The sequence below is a fragment of the Papaver somniferum genome, chromosome 7 (assembly GCF_003573695.1).
Source record: "Papaver somniferum cultivar HN1 chromosome 7, ASM357369v1, whole genome shotgun sequence".
Lineage (NCBI taxonomy): Eukaryota > Viridiplantae > Streptophyta > Magnoliopsida > Ranunculales > Papaveraceae > Papaver > Papaver somniferum.
The window spans coordinates 269114083-269139319 of record NC_039364.1 but is presented as its reverse complement, the minus strand read 5'-3'; the positions used below and the strand labels follow the sequence as shown (position 1 = coordinate 269139319).

At 37.6% G+C, this 25237-nt stretch overlaps 2 protein-coding genes and 1 long non-coding RNA gene across 4 annotated transcripts; 1 reads left to right on the top strand and 2 right to left on the bottom strand.

The window, feature by feature from the left end:
* The first annotated feature begins 9995 nt into the window (after positions 1-9995).
* LOC113300401 (tyrosine decarboxylase 1-like) lies at positions 9996-13743 on the top strand. Its single transcript, XM_026549625.1, has 13 exons — positions 9996-10137; positions 10278-10440; positions 10530-10602; positions 10720-10950; positions 11270-11433; positions 11754-11894; positions 11986-12045; positions 12214-12378; positions 12475-12531; positions 12630-12694; positions 12813-12936; positions 13102-13239; positions 13365-13743. Coding segments are annotated over exons 1-13 (1506 nt in total). The 5' UTR covers positions 9996-10135; the 3' UTR covers positions 13488-13743.
* Positions 13744-13900: 157 nt separating this feature from the next.
* Positions 13901-15854, bottom strand: LOC113300402 (7-deoxyloganetic acid glucosyltransferase-like). Of its 2 annotated transcripts, XM_026549627.1 has the most exons (3): positions 15275-15854; positions 15176-15210; positions 13901-15093 (listed from the first exon to the last, which is right to left on the bottom strand). In XM_026549627.1, the coding sequence occupies exon 3, from the start codon at positions 15082-15084 to the stop codon at positions 14209-14211; it is 876 nt and encodes a 291-aa protein (XP_026405412.1). In that variant the 5' UTR covers positions 15085-15093; positions 15176-15210; positions 15275-15854; the 3' UTR covers positions 13901-14208. The 2 variants fall into 2 exon arrangements, with proteins under 2 accessions (XP_026405412.1, XP_026405411.1); XM_026549626.1 differs by having other exon boundaries at positions 15176-15849.
* Positions 15855-16020: 166 nt separating this feature from the next.
* LOC113293799 lies at positions 16021-19396 on the bottom strand. The gene is made up of 5 exons (XR_003332579.1): positions 19192-19396; positions 18838-19052; positions 18563-18724; positions 17841-17975; positions 16021-16407 (listed from the first exon to the last, which is right to left on the bottom strand). It is a non-coding gene; the product is annotated as an uncharacterized LOC113293799 (long non-coding RNA).
* Between the last annotated feature and the right edge of the window lie 5841 nt (positions 19397-25237).

Below are 25237 nucleotides of genomic sequence, written 5' to 3'. Positions count from 1 at the left end.
AGACCGCTCTAAATTCCTGGCTGAAGTTAAACATTTCCTTTGGGATGACCCATATTTGTTTAAGTACTGCCCAGACCAAATCATTAGGAAATGTGTCCCCAACACCGAACAGAAAGATGTGATATCTTTCTGTCATGACCAAGCCTGTGGAGGCCATTTCAGTGCCAAGAAAACCGCTGCAAAGATCTTGCAGTGTGGGTTCTATTGGCCATCGTTGTTCAAGGACTGCCATGATTACTGTGTTGCCTGTGAACGTTGTCAGAAGATGGAAATCATTTCAAGGAGAAACATGATGCCATTGAATCCTATTCTGATTGTTGAGATTTTTGATGTTTGGGGGATCGACTTCATGGGTCCATTTCCCATGTCTGACAGCAAGTTGTACATCTTAGTCGCCGTTGACTACGTCTCCAAGTGGGTAGAAGCCATCGCAACCAGAACAAATGACCACAAGGTGGTACTTTCCTTTTTAAAGGAAAACATATTTTCACGTTTTGGTACCCCTAGAGCTATAATCAGTGACGGTGGTTCGCATTTCTGCAACAAGTACTTTGAGTCTTTAGTACGCAAGTATGGCATAACCCACAAGGTCGCTACTCCATACCACCCTCAGACTAGTGGACAAGTGGAAGTTTCTAATAGGGAGATTAAGCACATTCTGGAGAAGACGGTCAACCCGTCCAGGAAAGATTGGTCATTGAGATTGAATGATGCTTTGTGGGCCTATAGAACAGCTTATAAGACACCAATTGGCATGTCCCCTTATCGTCTGGTGTATGGAAAGCCATGTCACCTTCCTGTTGAATTAGAGCATCGAGCTTACTGGGCTATCAAGAAACTTAACTTCTCTCTCGACAAGGCGGGTGCACAACGGAAACTTCAACTCAATGAGTTAGAAGAATTAAGGAATGAGGCTTATGACAGTGCCAAGCTGTATAAGCAGAAGATGAAGATATTTCATGACAAGCGTATTCTACGCAAATCCTTCACTCCTGGTCAGAAAGTCTTGCTATATGACTCACGCTTACATCTTTTTCCAGGAAAACTGCGTTCCAGATGGAAGGGTCCGTACCTAGTACGCACAGTTTTTCCTCATGGAGCTGTAGAGCTGGAGGATGTTTCCAACAAGAACGTTTTCAAAGTCAACGGGCAGAGATTAAAGCCATTCCTTGAGCCATTTCCACCCGACATTGAAACAACCAACCTGGAGGACCCGGTCTATGTGGACTAAACTGGTCCACTCTTTCCCTAAATAACCAAAAAGTTTTCACTCCCGACAAAACCAAATTTTTCCCAAAAAGTCCAATCCCATTAAAAAACCAAAATTTTCTTGTAGATAATGTGTTAGTTAAATTTCCTTTTGTATATATTTTGTGCTCATCCATTGTGACTCCGAATATGTTGGAGTTTTGCCTTGGATAACGGAGTTTTAATTCTGCTTTCGCCGAAATCGGGTATTCTCTCTCCTTTTACTCTACTCAGCATGTCCCTTTCCATATGTTGTATTTTAATTCTTTCCATATTTTTAAACATTGAGGACAATGTTTAGTTCAGGTTTGGGGGTATAGAGTAGATACCACGATAATATGCCATAATTGAAAACAAAACTCCATCTTTTTGAAAAAATTGAAAAATTCCAAAAAAAAATTGAAAAATCAAAATAAAAAAATTAAAAATTGAAAAAACAAAACATAAAAATCGAGCTCATTTACCTTGAAATGTTGACTCTTGTGCAAATATGTAATTATTAGGAGTCTTAGTCTAGATATTTAGGCACCCTGATTCTAGCACAATTCACATAGTGATAAGAAACTTGCACGCGCACGATCTACCAATACATGTATAGCCTCGATCTTCAAGGTGTTTGATAGGAAGTTAGATTGCCAATCACTTTAGAATACTGAATGAGACTTGACTAGCTTGTTCTTTGGTTGGCTGGGATAGAAGTTGGAGGATACGTTAAGAAAAGCAACCATAGAATTTGACCGGATGCATTCGATAAGGGCCACCTCTTGCTAAGAGTCATGTAATTATGTTTTTCTTTTTGTTCATGTATCAAAAGTGTCACTATGTTGTAAACATCAAAGTTATTTCTTCTTTAAAAAATCAAAAAAAATAAAAAAATAAAAAAAAATAAAAAAAAATAATTCAATCAAGTATTTATTTATTCCATGTTTTGTCATGTTAAAGACAATAGTTCTCTCTTGTTCCAAAAATAAAAGAGAGTAATCAATGTAAATAAGAGTCATGTAAAGAGTCATCTTTTTGTTGTAAATAGTCTTGTAATAAGCAAGGAGGGTACAGCCATCGATGTATAACGCGGGTAAACTGAAATATCACCAACTCATTGGGTGAACATTCACAATTCTCGTAAAGCCGGACAGCTAGCTTGGCTTAGAATTCGGTTCTTAGCCTAAAAACTATCTCTTGGTGATTAGTAGTCATAACTTCAGATCTTTCTTTACACATGTGTAGATACACTTTACACTCTTATCACATGTCTTTTTTTGTTATCAGTGCTAGGATTGTGCCTTCGATAGCTAGATTGACATCTCCATTTTGCTGTGAGCTTAAACTGTTTTGCACATGTCACGTTTGATGGAATATGAGCTTATATTTTGTCCTTAGGTTTTGTAGGCACACCTCTGGTAAACCTTCACGAGACTTCAACTCGTCCACTAGGGACACTTAGTGGTTTAAAAGGCTTAGTGCATACGCTAAATGCATTCGAGAGACCAGCGACAGTGGTATAGGTAGGATTTCCTTAGTTTCTGTTTTACTTGAGGACAAGTAAAATTCAGGTTTAGGGGTATTTGATAGGCGCCAAATATTGCATTATTTATCATCGTTTTATTGGCACTTATCCCATTTTGCATACCATAATTCCCCCTTTTGTAATGAATTTTGTATTTTACTCTCCTCAAGGATAATTACTTAATGTTGTTTAATTTTGTATTTTTAGGTACCAAATAAAGACTAGATGAGTTGCGGAGCCAAAAGAGCAAAGACACGGGAGAAAGCCGGTGGAATCTCTAGCGGAAAAGAAGTGAAGAATGTGTTATGGAAGACTCAAGGATAAAAATGGGCTTAAAAAGGAAGAAATTGTTCTTAAAGAAGAAGTGGGCTCAAGATTACCTAAGCCCAAATCCAATTTCTAAGCCCAAATCCATATCCTAAACCCAAAATTCAATACCCAAACCCGTTTTCCTTCTTAACCGTAAGATTGGATCCATTCCATCATCCAACGGTCGCTGCGTCATCATGCATCAGATTTCGATGCACCTTACCAACACTACAGCACCTAACTCCATCTTGAGCCGTTAGTTTCGTTGTATTTTTGCATCCAACGGTCGCTCATAATCTGTCTCCATCTCGCCGTTAGATCCGTTTCAGAAGTTATCATCCCACGGATTCCCTTCGCGAAACATCAAGATTTGATGAGCCCGCTTAACACCCAAACAACCAAATACCTATCCCCGCAAAACAAACACACCCTTCTTCCCAAAACCATCGACTCCATCTTCTCCATTCCTCTACAGCGACCATCACCTCCACCATGTCCGCTCAACCCCCTCCATCACTAAAGGACACCACCATGATACTCTCTAGCTCCTTCTCTCTCAACCCTTTTATCTGTTCAAAAACAGTGAACCTAGAAACTAGGTTTGAGAGAAACAGAGTTAGTGAAATCAAACCACCAATTACGGAAGAGGAGAAGCAATAGAAGAATGGGTCGAGACCATTGATTGATTTCAGAGATTAGGTAAAGGTCAATTTTAGATTTTTTAGTAAACCCTAATTTTACTGATTTGGGGATTTTAGTTTTTTTTTTGGGCTGTAACTATAAAAGGGTGTTAGGGGTTGTAAAATTGGGCATCTCTGGACTAGCCAGTAGAGAATTGAAACAAATTTATTTTGATGCAATTCCAATTTCAGTTCTTCTTATGCAGTTAACAGTGAATGTGTGCATGTTGTTTTCAATTATCTCGAATGTTGAATGTTGCTTGAATTATCATACTCAATGAATGTTATTGCTAGTTACATGTTTAGCATGAGCTAAACTGCATTAGGCTGAGGCTCAGATGAAGCCTAGTGCATTGTCAAATGGTGAATTGCTAGGATAGTTATCCAGATGTCTGTTTTGATTGAGCAATGGGAAGAGATTGATGCTCATAGTGCCTGTGATTGATTGTTCTGTCAAAAGACAGTCAATGTTAGGGGCAAACTAGTGAGCAAATTAGTTTTCCTCCCATTCTAGATGTATGCATAGGATTTTCAACTCAACCTAGGATCACATTGCTTGGCTAGGACACAAAGGTGGATTCTAAGCCCTTAGCTTAGCCACAATCCCTTTTACAGTCACTTAAATTCAGTTCTGTTTTTCTTCCTGTTCAGTTTATCTCCTTACATGTTTTGCTTGTTTAATTTCTTGCAATTTGTAGCTGTTGTGCACTGAAATCAGTGCACAAAATCCCCCTGCCCTTGGCTCACAGCCTTGGTTCCATGTTGTTTTGTCATCTTTCCTTTGTTAACTGTTTTGGTTCTTTGCAATTGCCATATTACTTTGCCTTGCTCACTGCCATAGTGCCTTGTCTCCATTGCTAGCTTAGGAAAATTTCTCGTATGCTCCCACTCCCTGTGGACTGATCCCTTGCTTACTCTCTATACTAAAACTTGGCCTTGTATACTTGCAAGTCTTTTGTGTGTCGTTCCCAAGCACACCATTCAACAACCTGCGTCATCATCTATAATCTCCTCTTTCTGTTTTCTATTCTGGACCTTATGACTAGCTAGAAATGATCTAATATACAAAGAAAAGCAAACAACTTCGGAAGAAATCCTATCCTGGGCACAAAAGCTGCAACAAGAATTTTCTGGAGCACTACACTCTTCACCACCAATCATAAACCCAACAGATACCCAACGTTAAAACCCACAAATAGTTACATACCTCATGCCAAGCTTTGATTCCATCTATACATACACGGAACCGGAGACCACTCGGACATGCACGTCAGACACCAGAACAAAACATGATAGTGCTGGGCTAGGCCGGACCGGGTTGGAACGAATCAGACAGCTAGGTCGGAACAGTTCAATATCGGACAGCTGGGTCGGAACTGTTCAGGATCGGACAGTTGGTATCTGGGACGGGATTTCTTTCTCTTCTCTTTTAGAAAATCCTATTTTCCGAGGCTATAGAGAAAACACTCTTTTCCCCGTACTTCTGAATAGGAAGATTACCTGATCTTCCATGATTAATCAAAACACACATACCTTCAAATATATCTTTTCGTGATTAACTAAAATATCTCTTGTTGATTATTGCACAACATTAGCCGATTATTGCGAACAAGAGAGGTTGGGGAAGGGGCTCTAATGCAATATGCGAAACAAGGATAGCAGGAATTTTATTAGTTCGTTTGCTGGATCTAACCTAAACGCCCTTTTCTTACATGTCCATGGAGTTTTGAAAAATCCAAACATCTCAGAGATAGATATAGAGGTAGGAATTTATCGAACGAACCGCACTCCTTCGTATACGTCAGGAGTCCATTGATGAGAAGGGGTTGGGGAAAGCTTGAACCCAATTCCTACAGTGATGAATATAAGCGCTCGATGTCTCGCTTTCTCTCGTCGAAGCGCGAAGCTAAACCCAATGATTCAAAGCAACGATAAAGGATCCTGGAACAAGAAAACACCATTTTCTTCAGGTGCCTGCCATAGTCAACAAGGTTGAAACTTCCAGGAAAAAACCTCGAATTGGGAGGGAGATCTTCCCGATGAAATGGTTCTTTCTATCTGCTCCAATAATGAATCGTTTCATTGGTTTAACTGAATAACTAACTAAAATATATAGACCTTTCTCTTCGTCTCAAGTCGATAAGAAAGAAGAAAGCCAGTTTTCCCCTTCATGGGTATCCGAGTCTCTAGAACCAAAACTCAAATCTTGAAATGACATAGATAGTCACTTTCTCGAATTGATTCGATTCGGATCCCTCTGTTGTTTCCTTCTCCTACCGAACCTTTTCCTCGAAATAAGAAAGAGGATGGTACACTGGAATTGAAAAATTCTGATGATAATTCCCTCTAATATTTTGTGATAACCCTATATGAATAGAATCGATGATAATGAGAAAAAAAATCTCTCTTTTACGGTAGGGCTAGAGATCATGCTTGATGACTTTCATAGTATAATAATAGGGAAAAGTAAAGATGCGGAGAAGGAGAAGGATTTCTATTGATTAGGGTTCAACCTATCACATAGGTATAGTATCTTTTATACATATGTAAAGAGAAACCCTTAGGTTTCTAGTTGGAACGCACATCCATGGGCCGTAGGCCCTGTAACAATATTATGATTTTATAGAATAATTCTTAGCTTGGAGGTTGAATAATGATTGTAGATTGTAAATACTATATTAATTAATTTTGTAGAGATATTCAATTATTGACTAATTACAATAAAAATACAAGCATTATATGTATCAATCACACTTCAACACTTCTTTTTTGCAATTCAACAACACGACTTGCATTATATGTATCAATGACACTTCAAGACTTCTTTTTTGCAATTCAACAACATGACTTAGGGTCTTTTGAGTGCACAACGAACTATTAGAGAAGAAATCAACTTGATTTGAATTTTAAAGATAAAAAAAACCCAGTATTGAATCATATTTTGGAAAAAGTTAATATGTATGAAATTATTTATTACTTTTTGTAGCTTTATTATTTTATATATTATTTGGGACCTATTGATGCTTAAGGGGTACTTTTAAAATGTATTATTTTATGATTTTATAGAGTTTATTATTTTAGCACTAAGGGCCGGAGTCGGGACCAGGAAATTTTATATTTTAGCGAGAATATTATACTATCGAGTATTACTTTAAAGAAGTTATATTGTAGTAAGTTTTTGTTTTTATTTTCTGTCTTATTCTTCGGCGAAGGATTGCTACGCTTCATCCAGGTACTATCTTTCTGACTTACCTCTGTATTCCTCTTGTTACCTATATTTTTGGTATCACACTTTAATTTGAAACATTGAGGACAATGTTAGCTTTAAGTTTGGGGCAAGGGAGAAAAATTATAGAGTCACGTAGTATCCGTTTAGCTAAGTTTACATACTTTTTCTCACTGAAAATATGGGAATTAGAATTGCTAGGGAAACTGACTTTCTAGAGAGACAATAGAGAATTCAACATTCTTGAGAACTATATATAGAAAAATTGGCATTCTGGAGAGGCAAATAACCTTTGAGAGGGTTGTGATGGACCTAACCATCTGGAGAGACAATTAATCCAGAAGGAAATGCCAGAAAGATAGAGCAATCTCATAATGTAGTCTTATTATCAACAACAAGCGGAGCATCATCAAAATCTATGAAAAAGTTGAATACGTTCAAGGTTTATAAGCAACAATACAAGGCAGAGCAAAATTCATTATCAAAGTTGAAAACTTAGTTATAAGAGGGAAGAAAATCAAACGATGAAAGTTGTTGAAATTTATGATACCAAGGCATTGCAAGTTGTGAAAATTCAAGCAGTAAAGCCCTTCTCTCATGGCAATGTTAATATTATTTTCGTAATCTTTAAAAAAAAAGTTTAAAAAAAAAAAATCGCATTTAAATTTTGTAATTTGTTTAATTAAAGCCACGGGGAAGAAAAATTTATAAAGAAGTTTTCAAGCAAGAGAAAAGTTAATACAATGTCTAAGTCCTATGAAATTCAAGAGTTTATCATCAACATTTGAAGCCGAGGACGACAATTAAGCACTATGACAAAGTCGAAGAGAAATGCATAGTGGTTGCTCTGTTAGTCCGCTTTCCATCTAGCACAAAATCTATTTGGCACTGGTTCAACTGGTCACACATACTCTCTCTTTATCCTCTGTTGAGTAGATAAGACCAGTTGTTGAGCGGGTCTCTCTCCCTATGTTAAAGCCATTGTGGAGTTGACATCTCTCCGTGGTTGAGCGGTAAAAATCTCTCTTCAAGTTGTTCCAGTTGTTTAACGGATCTCTCCTGTTGTTTAACGAATATTGTGGTAGATGTTTCTTCTCTCGCACTCTAATTTCTTGGCGATAGTTGAGAAAATTTATGTCCTCACAACTCTTTGGATACTTGTGACTAGTTAGGTTTTGTGGGTACACCTCTTATAGACCCTCCCGAGATTATAACTTGGCCATCTAGGGGTTCAAAGGCTTATTGCACACGCTAAGTGCAATCACGATGCCTGTGACAGAGAGTTAGAATTTTTATTTTCATCTTTAGTTTTGCTCGAGGACAAGCAAAATGTAGGTTTGGGAGTGTGATTAGTACTTAATTCTTACATATTTATTACTTAAATTTACATTTATTTATTTCTTTATTTTGTACATATTTGATGATTTTATTTATTTTTGCAGAATTTAGTAAATAAAGCTCGATTGTACAAAAATACGGTATTTTGCCGTAAAATGGCCGGAAAGTATGATGCCTGGGGTGTGCGTTTAGAATTGGAATTAATAGCAAAATATCTTTTGGGGCCCACAGGTGTCGACATCATATAATGGGAATAATATCCACCTATTGGAATTTAATTTTCCTTGTGTAGAACATTTGGAGTAGGGCTGTCAACGGATATTCCATATCCGTTAGCCGTTTCCGAATATCCGGATTCCGTTAGGTTAATATCCGACAAAAAGGCTATCTGATATCCGATAGCCTTAACGTAACGGATATCCGTCTATTAACATAACGGTACCGGTTAAGGGAGTTTTCCGTTAAGTTAATATTTGATACCGTTAGTGTATAACTCATAAACATTTTCGGAAATTTTCGATACCTAATACCCTTTAGGTTTACTCTTTAGCCATTTGATTAGTCTCTCCTAAGTAAATATCGGAAATTATCGAATATTAACGAAAATTAACGGAAGTTACCGGAAATTATTGAATATTAACGGTAATTATCGGAAATTATTGGAAGTTCTTTGTATCATGAGTAGATAACGGAAATTATCCGAATAATATCCGATATCCGATAGCTTATCCTTAACCTTATCGATATGGAATTTTTGGATTCCGCCGGATATTACCGGATATCTGATAACCCTTAACCTTAACCTTATCGGTATTGCCAATATCCGGCGGATATTTATCCGTTGCCAGCCCTAATTTGGAGGATTATTGTGATATATTCTACTTATGGAAAGCAAGAAGAGGCAATCTCGTAAATAAAGGAAGAGAATAAAGATATTTATTAGAAATTCACATATATTCCATTTATCACATGACTTTTATTATACTAATTAATTGAGAATATTTTGGTAAATGTTAGGCGCTGTGAAGCATGGACACACCGGTATTGGTGTCGTCCCCGTCCGACGCGCTCGGACACCGGCACGATGCATGTGCAAAAATCTGTAATCTATTTTACTAGCTGGGTAATCTACTGTGTCATGGAAATTAGTATAATAATTAGTTTTTCTACATATGGACTAATCTAACAGCATAAAATTGATTTTTCTTTATATAATTGTGTGATTAATGTATTTGATATACCATAAGACTATGATTTAGTATATAAAAATTATTTAATTAGTATATATATAGAAACGTGTTTGTGTCCCCGGTGTGGCTACGATGTGGTCGGGCTACATACTTGAAATAGTGGCACATGATTTTTTTGTTCTCCAAAACAGTTTATAACCTAACTTTTTGTCTTAACTTCCTATCTTTTTCAAAAAGATAAAACAATTACGGGGATTTAGAGGGGCAGGTTTTTAATATAAGTACGTGTCAAAATATGAAGAGGGGCCACATACAAAATATATGTGGCCCGACCACATCATAATCCGAACGCTGTGTCCCGATGATTTTGAATTTTGGAGGTCCCTGTGTCCGTGTCGTGTCCGTGTCCCGTGTCCGTGCTTCCCAGTTGACTGTTGCTATTTGACCGGCGGCTTTTAGGGTGTACAGATGGCGGTACTTTATTTGCAAATTTTATTTCTATATCCTCTCCTGAATTTTCCCTTTTCTCTCTGTTGTCTTATGCTGTCGGTGGGTTGCGCTTGCGCCATGTTTAAATCTTGAGTCTAGTGGGTGGGATACAATCAGACCGATCTCTCCCTCTCTACTTCTCGGTAAAATGTAAGTGCACTGTTTTATGATTCATCTATTTCAGTAGTGTAAATTGAAGATGGTATAATTTTTTTTCTAATTTTTTTTTTTAGGTTTAATGGGTTTTGAATTTTATGTATCATTTTGAATTGGATATTTATATTGATTAGGGAGAATGGTTTTGAGTCCATGGAATCAAAACAAGATGGAGAGATTAATTGTTTGAAACCTATGGATGCTGAACAACTCAGAGAGAATGCTCACAAAATGGTGGATTTCATTGCTGATTATTATAAAAACCTTGAGACGTTTCCTGTTTTAAGTCAAGTTGAGGTATTAATCAGGATATCAATATCAATTTCTGTCTTACCATTATTAGTCTTCCAGGTGTTTGATCATATTTCCCATGTCTTACTCTGCAGCCTGGTTACCTAAGCAAGCTTTTACCAGATTCTGCCCCGAATCATCCCGAGTCACTGGAAAATGTACTCGCTGGTAATCTCCTCTAAATGGTTATCCCCTTTAATAAATGTTTCAATAGGTTTTGTAATCGATTTTTGTTTGTAAAGACCTTATGTTTTGCTTAATTTTTTTGTGGTCGACTATGCACAGATGTTCAATCAAAGATTATACCTGGTGTAACACATTGGCAAAGCCCCGGTTATTTTGCGTATTTTCCTTCTAATTCTAGCACTGCTGGGTTCTTAGGAGAAATGCTTAGTGCTGGTTTTAACATTATTGGGTTCAGCTGGGTTACTTCTCCTGCTGCAACAGAACTCGAAGTCATTGTACTGGATTGGCTTGCGAAAATGCTGCAATTACCTGAACATTTACTTTCTTCAGGTAAGAACTCCCAATTGAGATTTCATTATCATAATACTCATATGCCGCATAGCCCAAAGGATACTACTGCGTTTAAGTTCATGACGTAAGTGCTATTATGAGATAGGAATATAGGACTAGTGTTTTCTTTCCTTGGTGAGGGGTATCATGATTAGCGATCTCACTTTACTATGCAAGTAAAAATATCATTATATGGTTATTTTAAAATCATAAGTCACTACTTTAGAGTCTCTAATGAATTCAACAAATACAAGTTTCAGTTTGAATATATCATCAGTATAAACCACATTTGGTTGTCCTTCTTACAATCATGTCACAGGGCAAGGTGGTGGGGTGATTCAGGGTACAGCAAGTGAAGCAGTTCTAGTAGCATTACTTGCTGCACGTGACAAGGTGTTGAAGAAGGTTGGAAAAACCTCTCTTCCCCAACTTGTTGCATATGCATCCGATCAAGCACATGCATCCATGCAAAAGGCGTGCCAGGTATATTGAGAATATTTTTGAGTGCACTTTTATATTTGTATGTACCTTTTATAACTTTTTCTTTGTATATCTAGTTTTAGCAACATATGAAGGCTACAGCTAGTTACATGAAGTTATCTTTCTTTTATGCTACCTTAGCATTTGTATAAATCGGATTTTGATAGAAAAAGGATAATGTACGGATTGGAATGGAATCAATGGAAGACAGTCTTGTATTTAGGCTAAACTACTGTATTACTTTCTTCTTCGCAATTTTTGTTAGGTTGCATACTCCTAAAAAAGAGGGAGGTAACTGTTCTGAGATGTTTCTTTCAACATAGATTGCTGGGGTTCATCCAGAGAATTGTAGACTGGTGAAAACAGATTCTTCTACTAATTATGCACTATCCCCTGACGTACTTCGTGAAGAAATCTCCAAGGACATTGCAGCCGGTCTAATACCCTTTTTCCTATCTAGCACAGTAAGAGGAATAAAACCTTAAGAGTCTTGGCAAGATTGTCCTTCGGTTAATCTTATTCATTGATGGAAAACTGGAATGTGTCAATTGTCAGGTTGGTACAACTTCCTCCACAGCAGTGGATCCCTTGTCTTCTTTGGGAAAAGTAGCCAAGGTAACATTTTTAACATAATGTATTGTTCTCAGAAAACCTAGCAGTGATATGCTCAAAAGAAATATAATCAAGACTTCAAGTGGATACACCTTGATTCTAAATCTTCTATAAACTTTTGGGATTTAGCTAATATTTTAAAGTATGTGCTATTTCATATGTTCTTGATAGGATAATGAGCTGTGGTTCCACATTGATGCTGCATATGCTGGAAGCGCTTGTATATGTCCAGAATACCGCCATTATTTGGATGGTGTGGAGGAAGCGGACTCATTTAACATGAATGCACACAAATGGTTTCTTACAAATTTTGATTGTTCACCTCTTTGGGTCAAGGTATGCCTTGTCATCTATGTTTTTTTATTCAAATGTATGTACAGTTATAGATTCGTGATACAGTGGTGGCATTTTAAGCCGTGGCATGGTTAATAGGACCGCAGTGCTTTGATTCAATCCCTTTCTACAAAACCAGAGTATTTGAAGAATAAGGTAAGTTTTTTTTTATCTATTATAAACCCTCATAATATTTATGTTTGCAATTCCCAAGGATGGTATAATCTTAAGAAGTTGCTGATATTATTTTGTAGGCTTCAGAAGCAAACATGGTATTGGATTTTAAAGACTGGCAAATTCCTCTTGGACGGCGATTTCGGTTAAAATTCTTTCTTTGACAAGTTCATGCTTATTTAACCTGCGCGTCATGTCATTGCTCATTTAAGTAAAAGTCAGAAATACAGTAACCGATCACCTAATGTGGAGCTATCTTATAGGTCACTAAAACTATGGATGGTGTTGCGATTATATGGTTTGGAGAACCTACAATGTTACATAAGAAATCATATTAAACTGGCCATACATTTTGAAGATCTTGTTGCTGCTGATTCGAGATTTGAGGTAATCCAACTCTTACAATTTACAATTTTGTCATAGTAGTGTCATTCTTCTCCTGGATTCTGCCACTATTATCAGGGCTTAATATATGGATCGCCTTAAATTTCATTAAAGAGATATTATTTCTGGTTTTCATCAATCATTTGTGTTTTCCTGTCATTTTTATAGATTGTCGTCCCTTGTGTATTTGCACTTGTTTGTTTCCGCCTTCTTCCTGCCCATGATGATCAAGATTGTGGCAATAAACTAAACCAGGACTTATTAGATTCTGTAAACTCAACGGGAAAAATCTTCATATCACATACCGTAAGCAAGCTCTATAAACCTTGAATCTTCCTTCCAGGGTTTCTTTTTGGTATGTGATACAAGGTTCAGTTTTCGGTAAGTTCATTATACCAAAAACTTACCGTTTTCCACTTGATTTTAAACAGGTTTTATCTGGCAAGTACATTCTTCGATTCGTGGTTGGAGCCCCGTTAACCGAAGAAAACCACATAATTGCAGCATGGAAGATATTTCAAGATCAAACTACCTTGTTGTTAAAATCCAATTAATGTTGGCCGGTTTCATCATGGAATAACGGACTAGTAATAATAGGTTGAATTTAATGGATTTTCAATTACAGTGCAAAAGAAACCAAATGCATCATCCCGATCTTTGTTAAATGCCATTTTGAGGCTGGTACGTACTGATCGAAAGCCAAACTCTCGTTCATATGTGGTTTCCAGTAAATTCCTCTATACATTTCTCTATTAGTGCTTTTTTAATTTACTAAATAAAGTTGCTTGAATGTGATCCTGCTTTGAGGTAGTCTTTGTAAAATGACCCGAGCACAATTATCATGTTCTAATGTTATTCTATAATGAGGAAACTGACATTTGAACCAGAGAAAATCGCTCTGTCGTTTGTCACTGTTCAGCGTACGCGCTATATCACCATTTTTACAAAGACTCGGCGCATTTTGAACTTTTGAATTGAATTGGAATTTGCAACACCTTGCCTCCTCCAAAATGTGACATGGCTATTCTATTGAACTTTGTCAACGAAGGGCCGGCATATAAGACCCAGCCTTATTAACGACTTTCGAACTCAGGTTACTAGAATCACTGTTCAATGACTTTACCACTATACTACAGTGGCACCCGCAAAGAGAACATTATTATAGAGTACATTATTGGATGTGTGCTTGGGGAATAGCAAAGCTTAAGTGCTTAACACGATTTCCTTATGAATTCGAGCAACGCCTCATAGTTGCGGTATGAGGATCCGTCGCGGCTAATACTGTCGTGCCATCTCTGCGACCTTGGCAGTTGATTTCATCAACTCATCTCTCTTAACATCCATCATATCCCGAATCAATATCTCTACAGTTAATCTGTTCCAGTTATCTTTCATGTCCATTCCAATTTTCCATACTTCGCTCACGTACCTGCTGTTAATCTGCTGATCAGCCAAATGTGGCCAGCAAACCATGGGTACTCCAGCAACCATATTTTCCAGTGTAGAATTCCATCCGCTGTGAGTAAAAAATCCACCAACACATGGATGGTTCAACACCTCCTCTTGTGGCGCCCATTCCACCGTGTAACCTCTCTCTTTTGTTGCCTCAATCAGCTTCGCCTCCGCCTGTATTATATGACTCTCCTCGGCAAGAAGCGAATCCGGACGTTTAACCCACAAGAATCTGTGACCACTATTGACTAGGCCATACCAAATCTCCAGCCATTGTTCCCGGCTCACCATCGCAATGCTACCAAAGCTTACATAGACTACAGATTTCTCTGGCTGTTTATCTAGCCACGTCATGCAACTTCTATCTTCTTTATACAAACTAGCATTTGAGGAAACAGACTTTGAAGAAGAAGAAGAATGAGGAGAATTAGCAGTCCTACTTCTAAGGGTATTCAACAGGGCATTCAGAGGTCCAACTGTGTATAGGTTAGGCCAGTAAGATCTCAATTGTGAGATGATTGGAGCTTCAACATCAAATGTGTTAAGCAGGTGAGCTGTGGCTCTAGTTGAATAAAATGTTTCAGAAATTACAAAATCTAGACTAGGATGGTTTAGATCCTTAGCTCTACAGAAACTTGGTAGGTCTCGACACCGAAGAAAGCTTTCCATCTCTGGCACATTCTTTATCTGTTGATCCATATCTTTCGTCTGCAAGAACCGACCGTGCCGCTGTCAGTACTATAGTCATCACCACAATTAACTGAGAAAAAATTGAAAACTAAAACGATACCTTTGAATGCTATGTCACCATTTTCTATAAGCTTTGGCAAACAAAAATAAATCCAGCTACAACAAGCACTGATGGTCCGAAAAGAAATGGATGGAATACCCAGCTCTTCTGCAATATCAATGGCAAAACCCAAAATACCGTCTGCTATGATGCATGAAACTGGACCCCGGGAATCAATTTTCAAGCGATTACAAGTTAGTAACTCTCGGAAACCTGGTCTTATAACATTTTTCAGCCGGTGGAGCATACCAACCAAATCCTGGGAATTACGGAAACCAGTAGAGTGAGGTTGATCAGCAGAAAGACCATCTGGAATGGATTCGAAAAAACCTGGAAAACGACCAAAACGATATTGAACATCGCCGAAATTACTGAGACGTGAGTGGTTCTGTTGGGTGTTGACGAATGTCACATTAATTCCTGATAGACATAGAACCTCAGCTAATTTGAGCATGGAGTTGATATGGCCTTGTACTGGAAATGGAAAGATGACTACATGGGGAGATATCATGGATCCAGTGTCCGCCATGATTCTTGCTTTTCTTTTGAGGAAAATTATGAACAACAATTATGTCTTTTCATCTTAGGAACCGACTGTATAAAAGCTAATGCTACTCAGGGCCACCGCCATTTTGGACCACCTTTTTTGTCTGCTATTATTGCAAAGCCCAAAGAATTTCAAATCAGGACGGAAGTATTGGAGATCATGATGCAGATGCATTCGTCAGCTTGAGTGACTAGTTTGCTTTGATGTGAATGTCAAAATGTCTTGCTCATAGATAAGATTTTCTTGTAAAATTTAACCGCACTTTTTCTAGTAAATACAAGTGGCACTCTAGATGGGAATAAAACAATCAAAAATATTGTATTACCTTTGTTTCCGCAAAGGTGTTACTATCAGTTTTTCATTTTAACCTAAAAAGTAACACTTTTGCAGAAACACAGAGAGTATAATTCTCCAAATTACAAGCTTATACTGAAGATAATCAAAATAAGGAGGAAGTACACTTTACACAACGAGAAAAAAAGAAAAGAAAAAAAAAACAAAAAAAACAGGAGCTTACATGAATGGATCAGATGCCAGAATTTGGCGAGCAAATTGTAGGGTGATTCAAGATCAAAATGAAGTTGCCTATGTTGTTGTTCTGCCACTTTGTCAGCAGCACGTTCCCAGTCTTGAAACACGGTCCATCTTAAAATCAGGTGCAATATGGTGAGCTTGTTGAGAGACCCTGACAGGTGAACAACAACCACGTTCAGTTTCTGAGTATTGGATATAGTTGATCAAAGGCAACCATAATCTTCTGTTTAGTAATGAAAAACTGCACACACTCTGCTACAATTTCAACTGAAAAGTAGAAGATGCACCAGCAGCTGTTTGATGCTCATAAATGGCAGGAATGGCAGCTGTTCCAGTCGCCAGATGAAATTAGATTAAAAAAGAGCAGTAGGACCATCTAGTTTACAGATTTCAGTAAAACACTCAATAAAGGGGATTTCACCCACAAGATTAAAAGTTGAATTTTGCAATCACTTTTAAACTCTCGGGTCCGTACACCGATGACGGCATTATATCATGTACGTAAGCTTTTTTGAGCTGCTCTCTTGCTTTGATTATTGTATACAGATTAGCCAGATTATCATCCATCTCTCGTTGTCTCTTGTCATTCTGTAGTTTTACCTCCATTAAAATTACCTCTTAAATTTCCCATACAGGGAAATACTAAACAAGCTTAGCACTACGTCTGAACTTAAGCACACAGATAAAACACTTAAAACTTGAGAATACTCGATAATTTTCATAACTAGATTTCTAAACTTAGCTAAAGACTTTATTTCAAGAAACATCTTGACTAGAAAACTAACTAGCTACCAAAAACTCAGAAAAACTTTTTAAACACCAACTCTTGCCTGCAACCAAGAAACATCTTGACTAGAAAACTAACTAGCTACCAAAAACTCTAACAGAAATAATCTATCTAGGCTTTCCTCTTCTTGGGCAGAGGCTTGGCCTTGAATTTTTATTTTTTTCTTCAATCAAAATAGGCTTGACCTTGTCAAATAGGTCCATAAACTCCACCAAAGCAAGAAGTTAAGAAAACCAATGTTAAGGCTTGATTTCACTAACTAAACAAAATTTAGTTATTACTACCAGTAGTGTCATGAACTTATATATGTAATCCAATACTAATGTACTCCTAAATAAATGGTGGTTTGCTAACTGTGAAAATATATCATACAAGTGTAGCATGTCTGGCTAAGTTATGTTAGCTGTAATGTAATTCGGCTCTTCTTGAGTACAGCATGAACCATATTTTTTAGCTCAACTGCAATCATGTTCCAGTGTGGAATAGGTATTATATGTATAACAACAAAATCCCGTGTGCTCTCCCATCAAAGCTAAGATGACAAGTGAAATGATGGAGTACAAAATCTGGTCTAGGCACAACAATGAACAATCTCACTAACAAAAAAAAAATCATTTATCAAAGAACTTGTACTATTTTTTTTGTAGGTGTAATCTTTCTATATTCAGATTGAGATACCATTTCTTAATTCAAGTTAGCAGACATAAAGATTAATATTAAGTAGATCAAGCACTTCTTATAGGAAAAAAAAAAGGTAGATCAAGCACTTCATTTTAAGAGATTATAAGAAATCTAACCTGAATTAATGATGGATTTCAGAATGAGCTTCTTCTGTTTCTATAGAAATATCTTGTCAAAACTTTCCTTAAGCTGGGGATCCGTAAAAGTCCGACTGCCAGAAGTTCATAATTCACTGCACTCATTTGAAGAACCTGAAAAGGATTACAACAAAAAATACAAAATAAGACCACATGATTTTATTAAAGATGAAAATAAATAAAACTTTCAAAGACGTAAGCCTCGCTGAAATAGAAAATTTGTGAGAACTGATGAGAGCCATGGAACATTCATCTGTACTAGAACCAAAACCACGGTACAGCGGATATCCAATATGAGAAAAAACTACCAAATTACCAATACCAAAGTAGACATGTAATTAGAAATTTTATCGGATTAGTACCCAATAAGTAGTTTGCAGAAGAGAGAAAAATAAACTAACCATTCCTTTTCTAAGCTACAATAAGTTAAAAATTAGACATCGTAAAACTAAAGTCAAAGATTAGACTCTGTAAACGTTAGCCAAAAAGCAAATGATTTAAGAGATAAGAAGCTCGTTGGAAACAACCATCTATGTAAAGGTTATCTTATTTTTATCTGAAACACCATTTACATGGTCATGTTACTTCTGTTTTCCAGTACCTTCCTCCCCTAGCTGTAATACTCTTAAAGAACTAACACTTTCCTTAAATAATATCCCATCTTTAAAAAAGAAGAAATTGCTTGTTTTAAAATGACATACCATGCGTTCTTCAATATAATTTAGCCATATATTAGTTGGGTTCAGTGGTGCATAAAACTCTCTGATCAGTGTATGCGAGTTGAGATGTAGAACCAAACAATGAGGCCAACCTTCAATGTCCAAGCATATTTGTCACCATAAGATCTGAGCACTGCAAATTCTCTACAAATACAAAACAATCTTTCAGGCAAACGGATATACTTATTGCCATTTAATGAAACTGGAAAGTATATGAAACCAAGAGACACCATATATTCATACATATATGTTCATACCTGATTGAGCTACAGAATTTTTTAGCTCATCTGTCGAGAGAGTGTTTATTAACAAAGAAATAACAGAATCACAAGGTACAAATTTTCTTTCTGGCATCTTGCGAAGACATTGCGAAGTAAGGAAACCCTTGATGATAAAATCATATGTTCTAGAATCTGGTAAACAACCTTTCTCTTCCATTTTGATGATTAACTTGATAGCCTCCAAGAACATCCTGTTACAAGAGAGACTAATTATCATTAGGAACTAACTAATCCTTTATTTGAAATCTCATTAAACAGTTCTCTTGCATTGCATCTTGCAACAACTGGTCAGGTATAAGAATTTACAGGTAAAAGCATCAGGTTGAATACCTGTCTGAATCATTTTAGCAAACACTTTAAAGGCAGGTTCAATATCATTCTTGGTACACAACCCTTTCATCAGTGTATTGAAAGTGATTGTATTAGGATGATAACCTCTCTTAATAATCTCTCTTAAAAATTTGATCTTGATTGCTTTGGACGATGTGCTTATATCCTAAATAAGGAATCAGGAACAAATCTAAAAACTTTTTTGACCGTGTCGAATGGCCGATGTACTTGTATCCAAGATACTGAATTACAAAGAGATTTAAAGAAAGGAACACTATGACCAGGGCCGGCCCTCCCACTAAAACAAGGAAAGCCTTGCTTGAGGCCACAAATGGGAGGGGGCCAATTTAAAAAAAAAAATATCTAGGTACATGTTCTTTACTCCCTTAACTGTGATAAAATCGTGGAAGGGAAATAGATAGGAAACAACGAAGAAAGGAAAGAGGAATTTGTGATCTCTAGGATCACAAGCTTTAATACGCCTGTACATGTATCGTAATTCTTTTTATCCAAGATAATTGAGTATAGTGATTTTTGTTTGTCTCCTTTCTCTATATTTGCTTGTATTGCACTATTGCTTGTACTTTCTATCTGAAGGATTAATTCAAATTGAATTGATTAATTTGTTCATAGACTAATCTAGGTTTCCATGGTTTTCCAATATTGTTTTCTTTTTCTCTCTTGTCGTGTGAATTGATAATAAAGAATTTAAAGCTTCTAAATAGTTATCTTTTGCACCTCATGAAAACGTGGAGTTAGTGACCATTGATATTTTCGCACTCATCAATTGATCACTCAACTAGTCGAAATTGATAACAATAATATCACGTTGTTGATGGTGGATTTTCTGACAAAGACTAAAATTGTAAAATCAGTGAAACTCATATTTTGTGATCCGTGAACTATTTCATGATCTCTGACTGAGCGAATATCCTCTCAGATTTATGATGGATATGTTTCCCAAAAAGCCTCTTAGCTGAGCTTTCGATGGTTCACACATTTCATCATCACCTCTACATAGAATCGAAATGATTGGACGGCTCCTAGACATATTGCATGCTAGTATAAAGCGTTAACGTCTTCTGGACGTTACACTATTTGTTGTTCCCTGACTATGTAGAGAGAACGTGTATAGAATCTCTTAACGATTAGATGGCGCCTAGACATATTGCATGCTAGTATAAAGCGCTAACGTCTTCAGGACGTCACACTGTTTTTTGTTCCCTGACTATACACCACCAATATTCAGAACGAGTATGATGCTTCTATTATCTCATATCTCGATTCTCGAATAAACTCGCTCCTAGACATACCACATGTTTGAGCAATTCATCGATTAATTCTAGAGTGTCATTCATCAATTGAATTTCTAGAAAATAATCTATTTATCTCATTACTTTGTTCCATGGCTGACTCTCAGCTGAATTCCATGGATTAGTAATAGATACTCAATTTATTTCATTACTCTGTTTCATGGCTGATTCTTAGCTGAATTCCATGAATTAGTAGTATTCACTGATCGGGCATCTAAGCCACCACCGAGTAAGCCCCGAGAAAATGGTGTAAGTGTAGTTAGCAATAATGCACAAACGAACACCGGAGCGCACGAACGAGCACTCAAAAATATGGACGAACGAGGAAACCTATGCAAAATAGGGAAGAAAAATAATAATAATAAAATAATAAAGAGGCGCCTAAGGGAACCAGGCCCGCCGGCCGGCCGGTCATGACGCCGTGGTCGGTTCCACGCCTCTTCCTTCTATTTTATTTTACTTTATTTTATTTTATTATTTTTCCTAATCTCATGAAAACTCTTTCATTTGAGCAAACTCTCTCGTTTGAGCAAAACTCTCGGTTTCGCCATATTTCCTTCACATAATGAAAAATAATTAAAAATAAGGAAAGGTGTCACGGGACCGGGCCTACTATCTAGCCGTCCATGCCCTATCCGTGGCCGGTCCCACACCTTATGATCCCTTATTTTATTATTATTATTATTTCCTTTATCTCATGAAACTTCTCTGTTTAAGCAACAACCCTGGTTTTCCATATTTTCTCAAATATTACTCAAACGGTCAAAGCCAAAAAGTCAAATGGTCACGACCGACTAGGCTTCTCACGTAAATTTTAATATTATTATTTTTATACTTTTTTGGCCGCACGAGCAAAGTTTTACTTGTTTATTCGAGCAAAATCGAGAGTTTCAGTCAAAGGTCAAACTCTTCTGAAAATCCAAAATATTGCTCGAACGCGCACCAGAAAGTACTAAAATTCTCATAATTGAGATACGGACACTATGGTGACAAGGGCATGCCCTTAGGCGTGCAAGGAGCCGGTCCCACATACTTTAACAACTTTGACCTAATTACTCTTTATTGGGTTCCAACTCTTTCCAACCAACTTGGAACTTGTTCAACCGACCATCAGCTGGTACCTAGACCACCAAGGGCCGGTTTCATACCCCTTGGTCGGTCCCTCATCTCTCCATAATTAGGTTTTATTGCCTAATGCTCAGACGAGCATTATTTCATTAAATGACTAAACCAACATTTAATCATCTTTTCACCAACTGGTCTACAAATGACTTTGGTACATTCTCACTCGAGCATCTGGACGTTACATGGTCGACTATCCTCCCATGTAGCCGGTCCCTCTTTCACTCAGTGATTGATTTTCAGAAAATCATCAATTGATCAACAATCGATCAAAATTAGGGTTTTGAACTGAATGTTCTGCAAATCATAATTCTGAGCAAGTTCAAGTACTAATAAACTTATGTTGGTCCAATAATCAATATCTTGATTAATCATATAATATTCGATCCAGCTGCCAATATTTTAAATTAATATTTTATTTTGTCATGTTAACAATAATTATTTAAACGAGCAATATTCGCTCAGACTATCAATATTCAGTAATCCATCAAATGAGTAATATTTGCTCAGACGGGACTAGTAATATTATTCAATTATCAATGTTTGAAAATTCATCAATCGAGCAATATTTTCTCAGGCTATCAATATTCATCATGTTGATTCAATTATCAACATATGTCTCAGCAAACATATTCAATTCATGTATCATAGAGCATTCGTCAATCATGCTCGATTCCACAAAACTTAGACTCATCGTCTAGTCAAGTCAATTACTGACTAATTAAATACATGTCTGCCTTGCATACTTCACGCTCATGAGACATTAATCACATCACATGAGGGATATTAATTAGGGTTTTGGTGTGGAGGCCTGAGGCACGTGCGTTCATTCACGATGATAAATGTGAGTAAGTCGTGCAAGCAATTGAGGGAGTTAGCAAATTAGTGGGTGGACGATCAATAAAGTATCCGCACGACCTGGAACTGGTTTAACCACGATTTCTCACTTTCCCACTCTTTCACTCGAGCAACCGTCACACTTACTGGAGATCTATGTGTCTACACTCTGGCAATATAAATAAGTCTCTGAATTCACGACTAAAGGACAACTGAACAATCTCAGATATACGGAAATTACCGCAGGAATTCTCATCTGAACAATCACTCTCAATTAAGCAAAATTCAAACTTATTCGAACCCAGCAGTTCATTTACAAAAACCTATAACACATTCATGATCCTTGATCACCATTGATATCACACACTTCTCATCTTCCCTCCTACAGATCGACCCTCTTCCCGTTTTATGACCGAATTGACTATGGAACGGCCATTTCTTGGTTTAGGTCGGAGTCCTACAGATTGACCTCTCGAACTCAAAGTACTCCCGTGCAGTGCATTTGTTTGAGGTTAAGCAATTTGCTCGGTTGAGGAGTCTTTTCCGCATGGTCATGTCTTCACTTTCCTAAAAAAAAAAGTAAATCGTTTTTCCCTATCAACAGATTGGCGACCACAATGGGAGATTAATCTCTCGGTTGCAATCTCAATTTTCACAAAAATGGTCGGTCTTAGGTCTGATTCAACTACCCCAGATTCTGGTCAGTGCCTTACGAACGGTGGCACCCCTCATGTTCATTCGAACGACTCTGGTAATATTCATCATTCCTACTTTGCTACTCCCTTCCTCTTTATCGATGCATTCGATGGAGAAATTCCATCATTGGCTGAACTGGCACGGAGGCAAAAAAATTTGGCAAAAAATGTAAATTGATTGAAAGGATCAATCAATAACCTATTCACCTGCATGGTGGATTTGACAAGACTTTTGGGAGCCGAAGTGGTGGAACGTCCGGAATCTACTACTGATGCTCGTCATCAAACCAACAGTTTAACTACTTATGAGAAGCCGGTGGAGCAAGAAGTCACACACCTGATCGTGACACTCTGTGAACTCCTGCACTTCTTCAAAGATCAACGTACGAATACGTTTTTATTTCACTCAACCAAATATCATCTAACATGCAACTAATTCCGTCGTCTCTAGCAGTCGAGGAAATATCCATGATGTCTGAACATTCGATCAACAATATCACTTTCAGTGAAGAAGACATAATGGCGGAAAAAGGATATAACCGAGCCTTGTATGTAACTGGTTTTATCAAGGACTCTGAATTCAGGAGAGCTCTCGTCGATATAGGTGCTTCTAGCAACCTTATTTCTCTCAAGACTCTTAGAACAACCAAGGTCCCACAAAGAAAGATTGTTCGTCATCCCATCTTGATGACGGGTTTCGAAGGAAGCCAGACCCGTACATACGGGTATGCATATGTAGACCTGAAAGTGGGACGAATTCAATCAACTGTCAAATTTCACGTAATTGAGAAAGAACCTAACTATCATATGATACTCGGACGACCGTTGCTCCATGATAACAAGGTTATTCCCTCAACGTACCATCAATGTATGAAGGCTCTTCTCAACAAAAAGATTATTCGCATCGCAGCTTCATCATCTCCTTATGCTCCAGCCTATGATGCTGAGTTCCTCGAATCTCAAAAAAGCATCCCCGATCCTCCAAGCAAGATCTACAACACTCCACTCCCAGGATGGAAATCCATCGAGAAAGCTGACAAACCATCATCTTCAATGGTCGAAATAAGATCCTCCAAGTCACCTGCTACACCACTCAAGCGCCACCAGGATCAGGGCTTGACTCATGATCACACTAAGAAGGGATATCACTTTATAACCAGCTATGACGCGGAACGAAGGGTTATTTACCTCCGATGCAGAGATTATAAATTAACAGGGGAGGTCGATGAAAAGACTCTCTGCCCCGAAGAAGAATGTCAGAACGAATGATCGCCTGAGGAAGAAATTCAGGATGCTCCACGAAAATTGCAAGATGGCACTGACTCCACTACTGATGATCTTGAAACAATCAACATCGGAACAAAGAAAAATCCAAGGACAATCTTGATCAGTTTTGTACTGTCATCATAGGAACGAACATGATTGATAAACCTACTGAAGGAGTATCAAGATATCTTTGCTTGGACGTACGAGGAAATGCCCGGTATGGATGACAAATTGGTCAAGCATCACTTACACATAACCCCCGGCTCCAAACCTGTCAAACAACCGCCCAGGCAGTTCAGGCATGAAGTTGAGGAGCAAATTAAAGTTGAAGTTCAGAGACTACTAGCAGCTGGATTCATCAAACCCATTCAACACCCGACGTGGCTGGCAAACATTGTCCCAGTCAACAAGAAGAATGGTCAGATCAGATGTTGTGTAGATTTCAGGAACTTGAATAAATGTTTCCCGAAGGATGACTTTCCTTTACCCAACATTGATATGCTTGTTGATGCAAACAGTGGTCAAGACATGTTCTCATTCATGAATGGTTACAGCCGATACAACTAAATCAAGATGTACGAGCACGATGCCAACAAAACTGCATTCCGAACCCCCATTGGGAATTTTCACTACATTGTGATGCCTTTTGGATTGAAGAATGCAGGTGCCACCTATCAAGGAGTCATGACTGCAATATTTCACGACATGATGCATAAGTAAGTGGAAGACTATGTCGATGATGTGGTGGTGAAATCGAAGACTCGGGCATCCCACCTGGATGTTCTGAGGCAAGTTTTCGAAAGATGCAGATAA

Excerpts from the sequence above, each read along its gene's own strand:
- LOC113300401 (XM_026549625.1), top strand. Across the intron at positions 10,441-10,529 it reads CTGTTTTAAGTCAAGTTGAG|CCTGGTTACCTAAGCAAGCT; the intron begins GTATTAATCAGG and ends CTTACTCTGCAG. Across the intron at positions 12,937-13,101 it reads CTGCTGATTCGAGATTTGAG|ATTGTCGTCCCTTGTGTATT; the intron begins GTAATCCAACTC and ends TCATTTTTATAG.
- LOC113300402 (XM_026549627.1), bottom strand. The coding sequence starts at position 15,084 with ATGGATCAACAGATAAAGAATGTGCCAGAGATGGAAAGCTTTCTTCGG.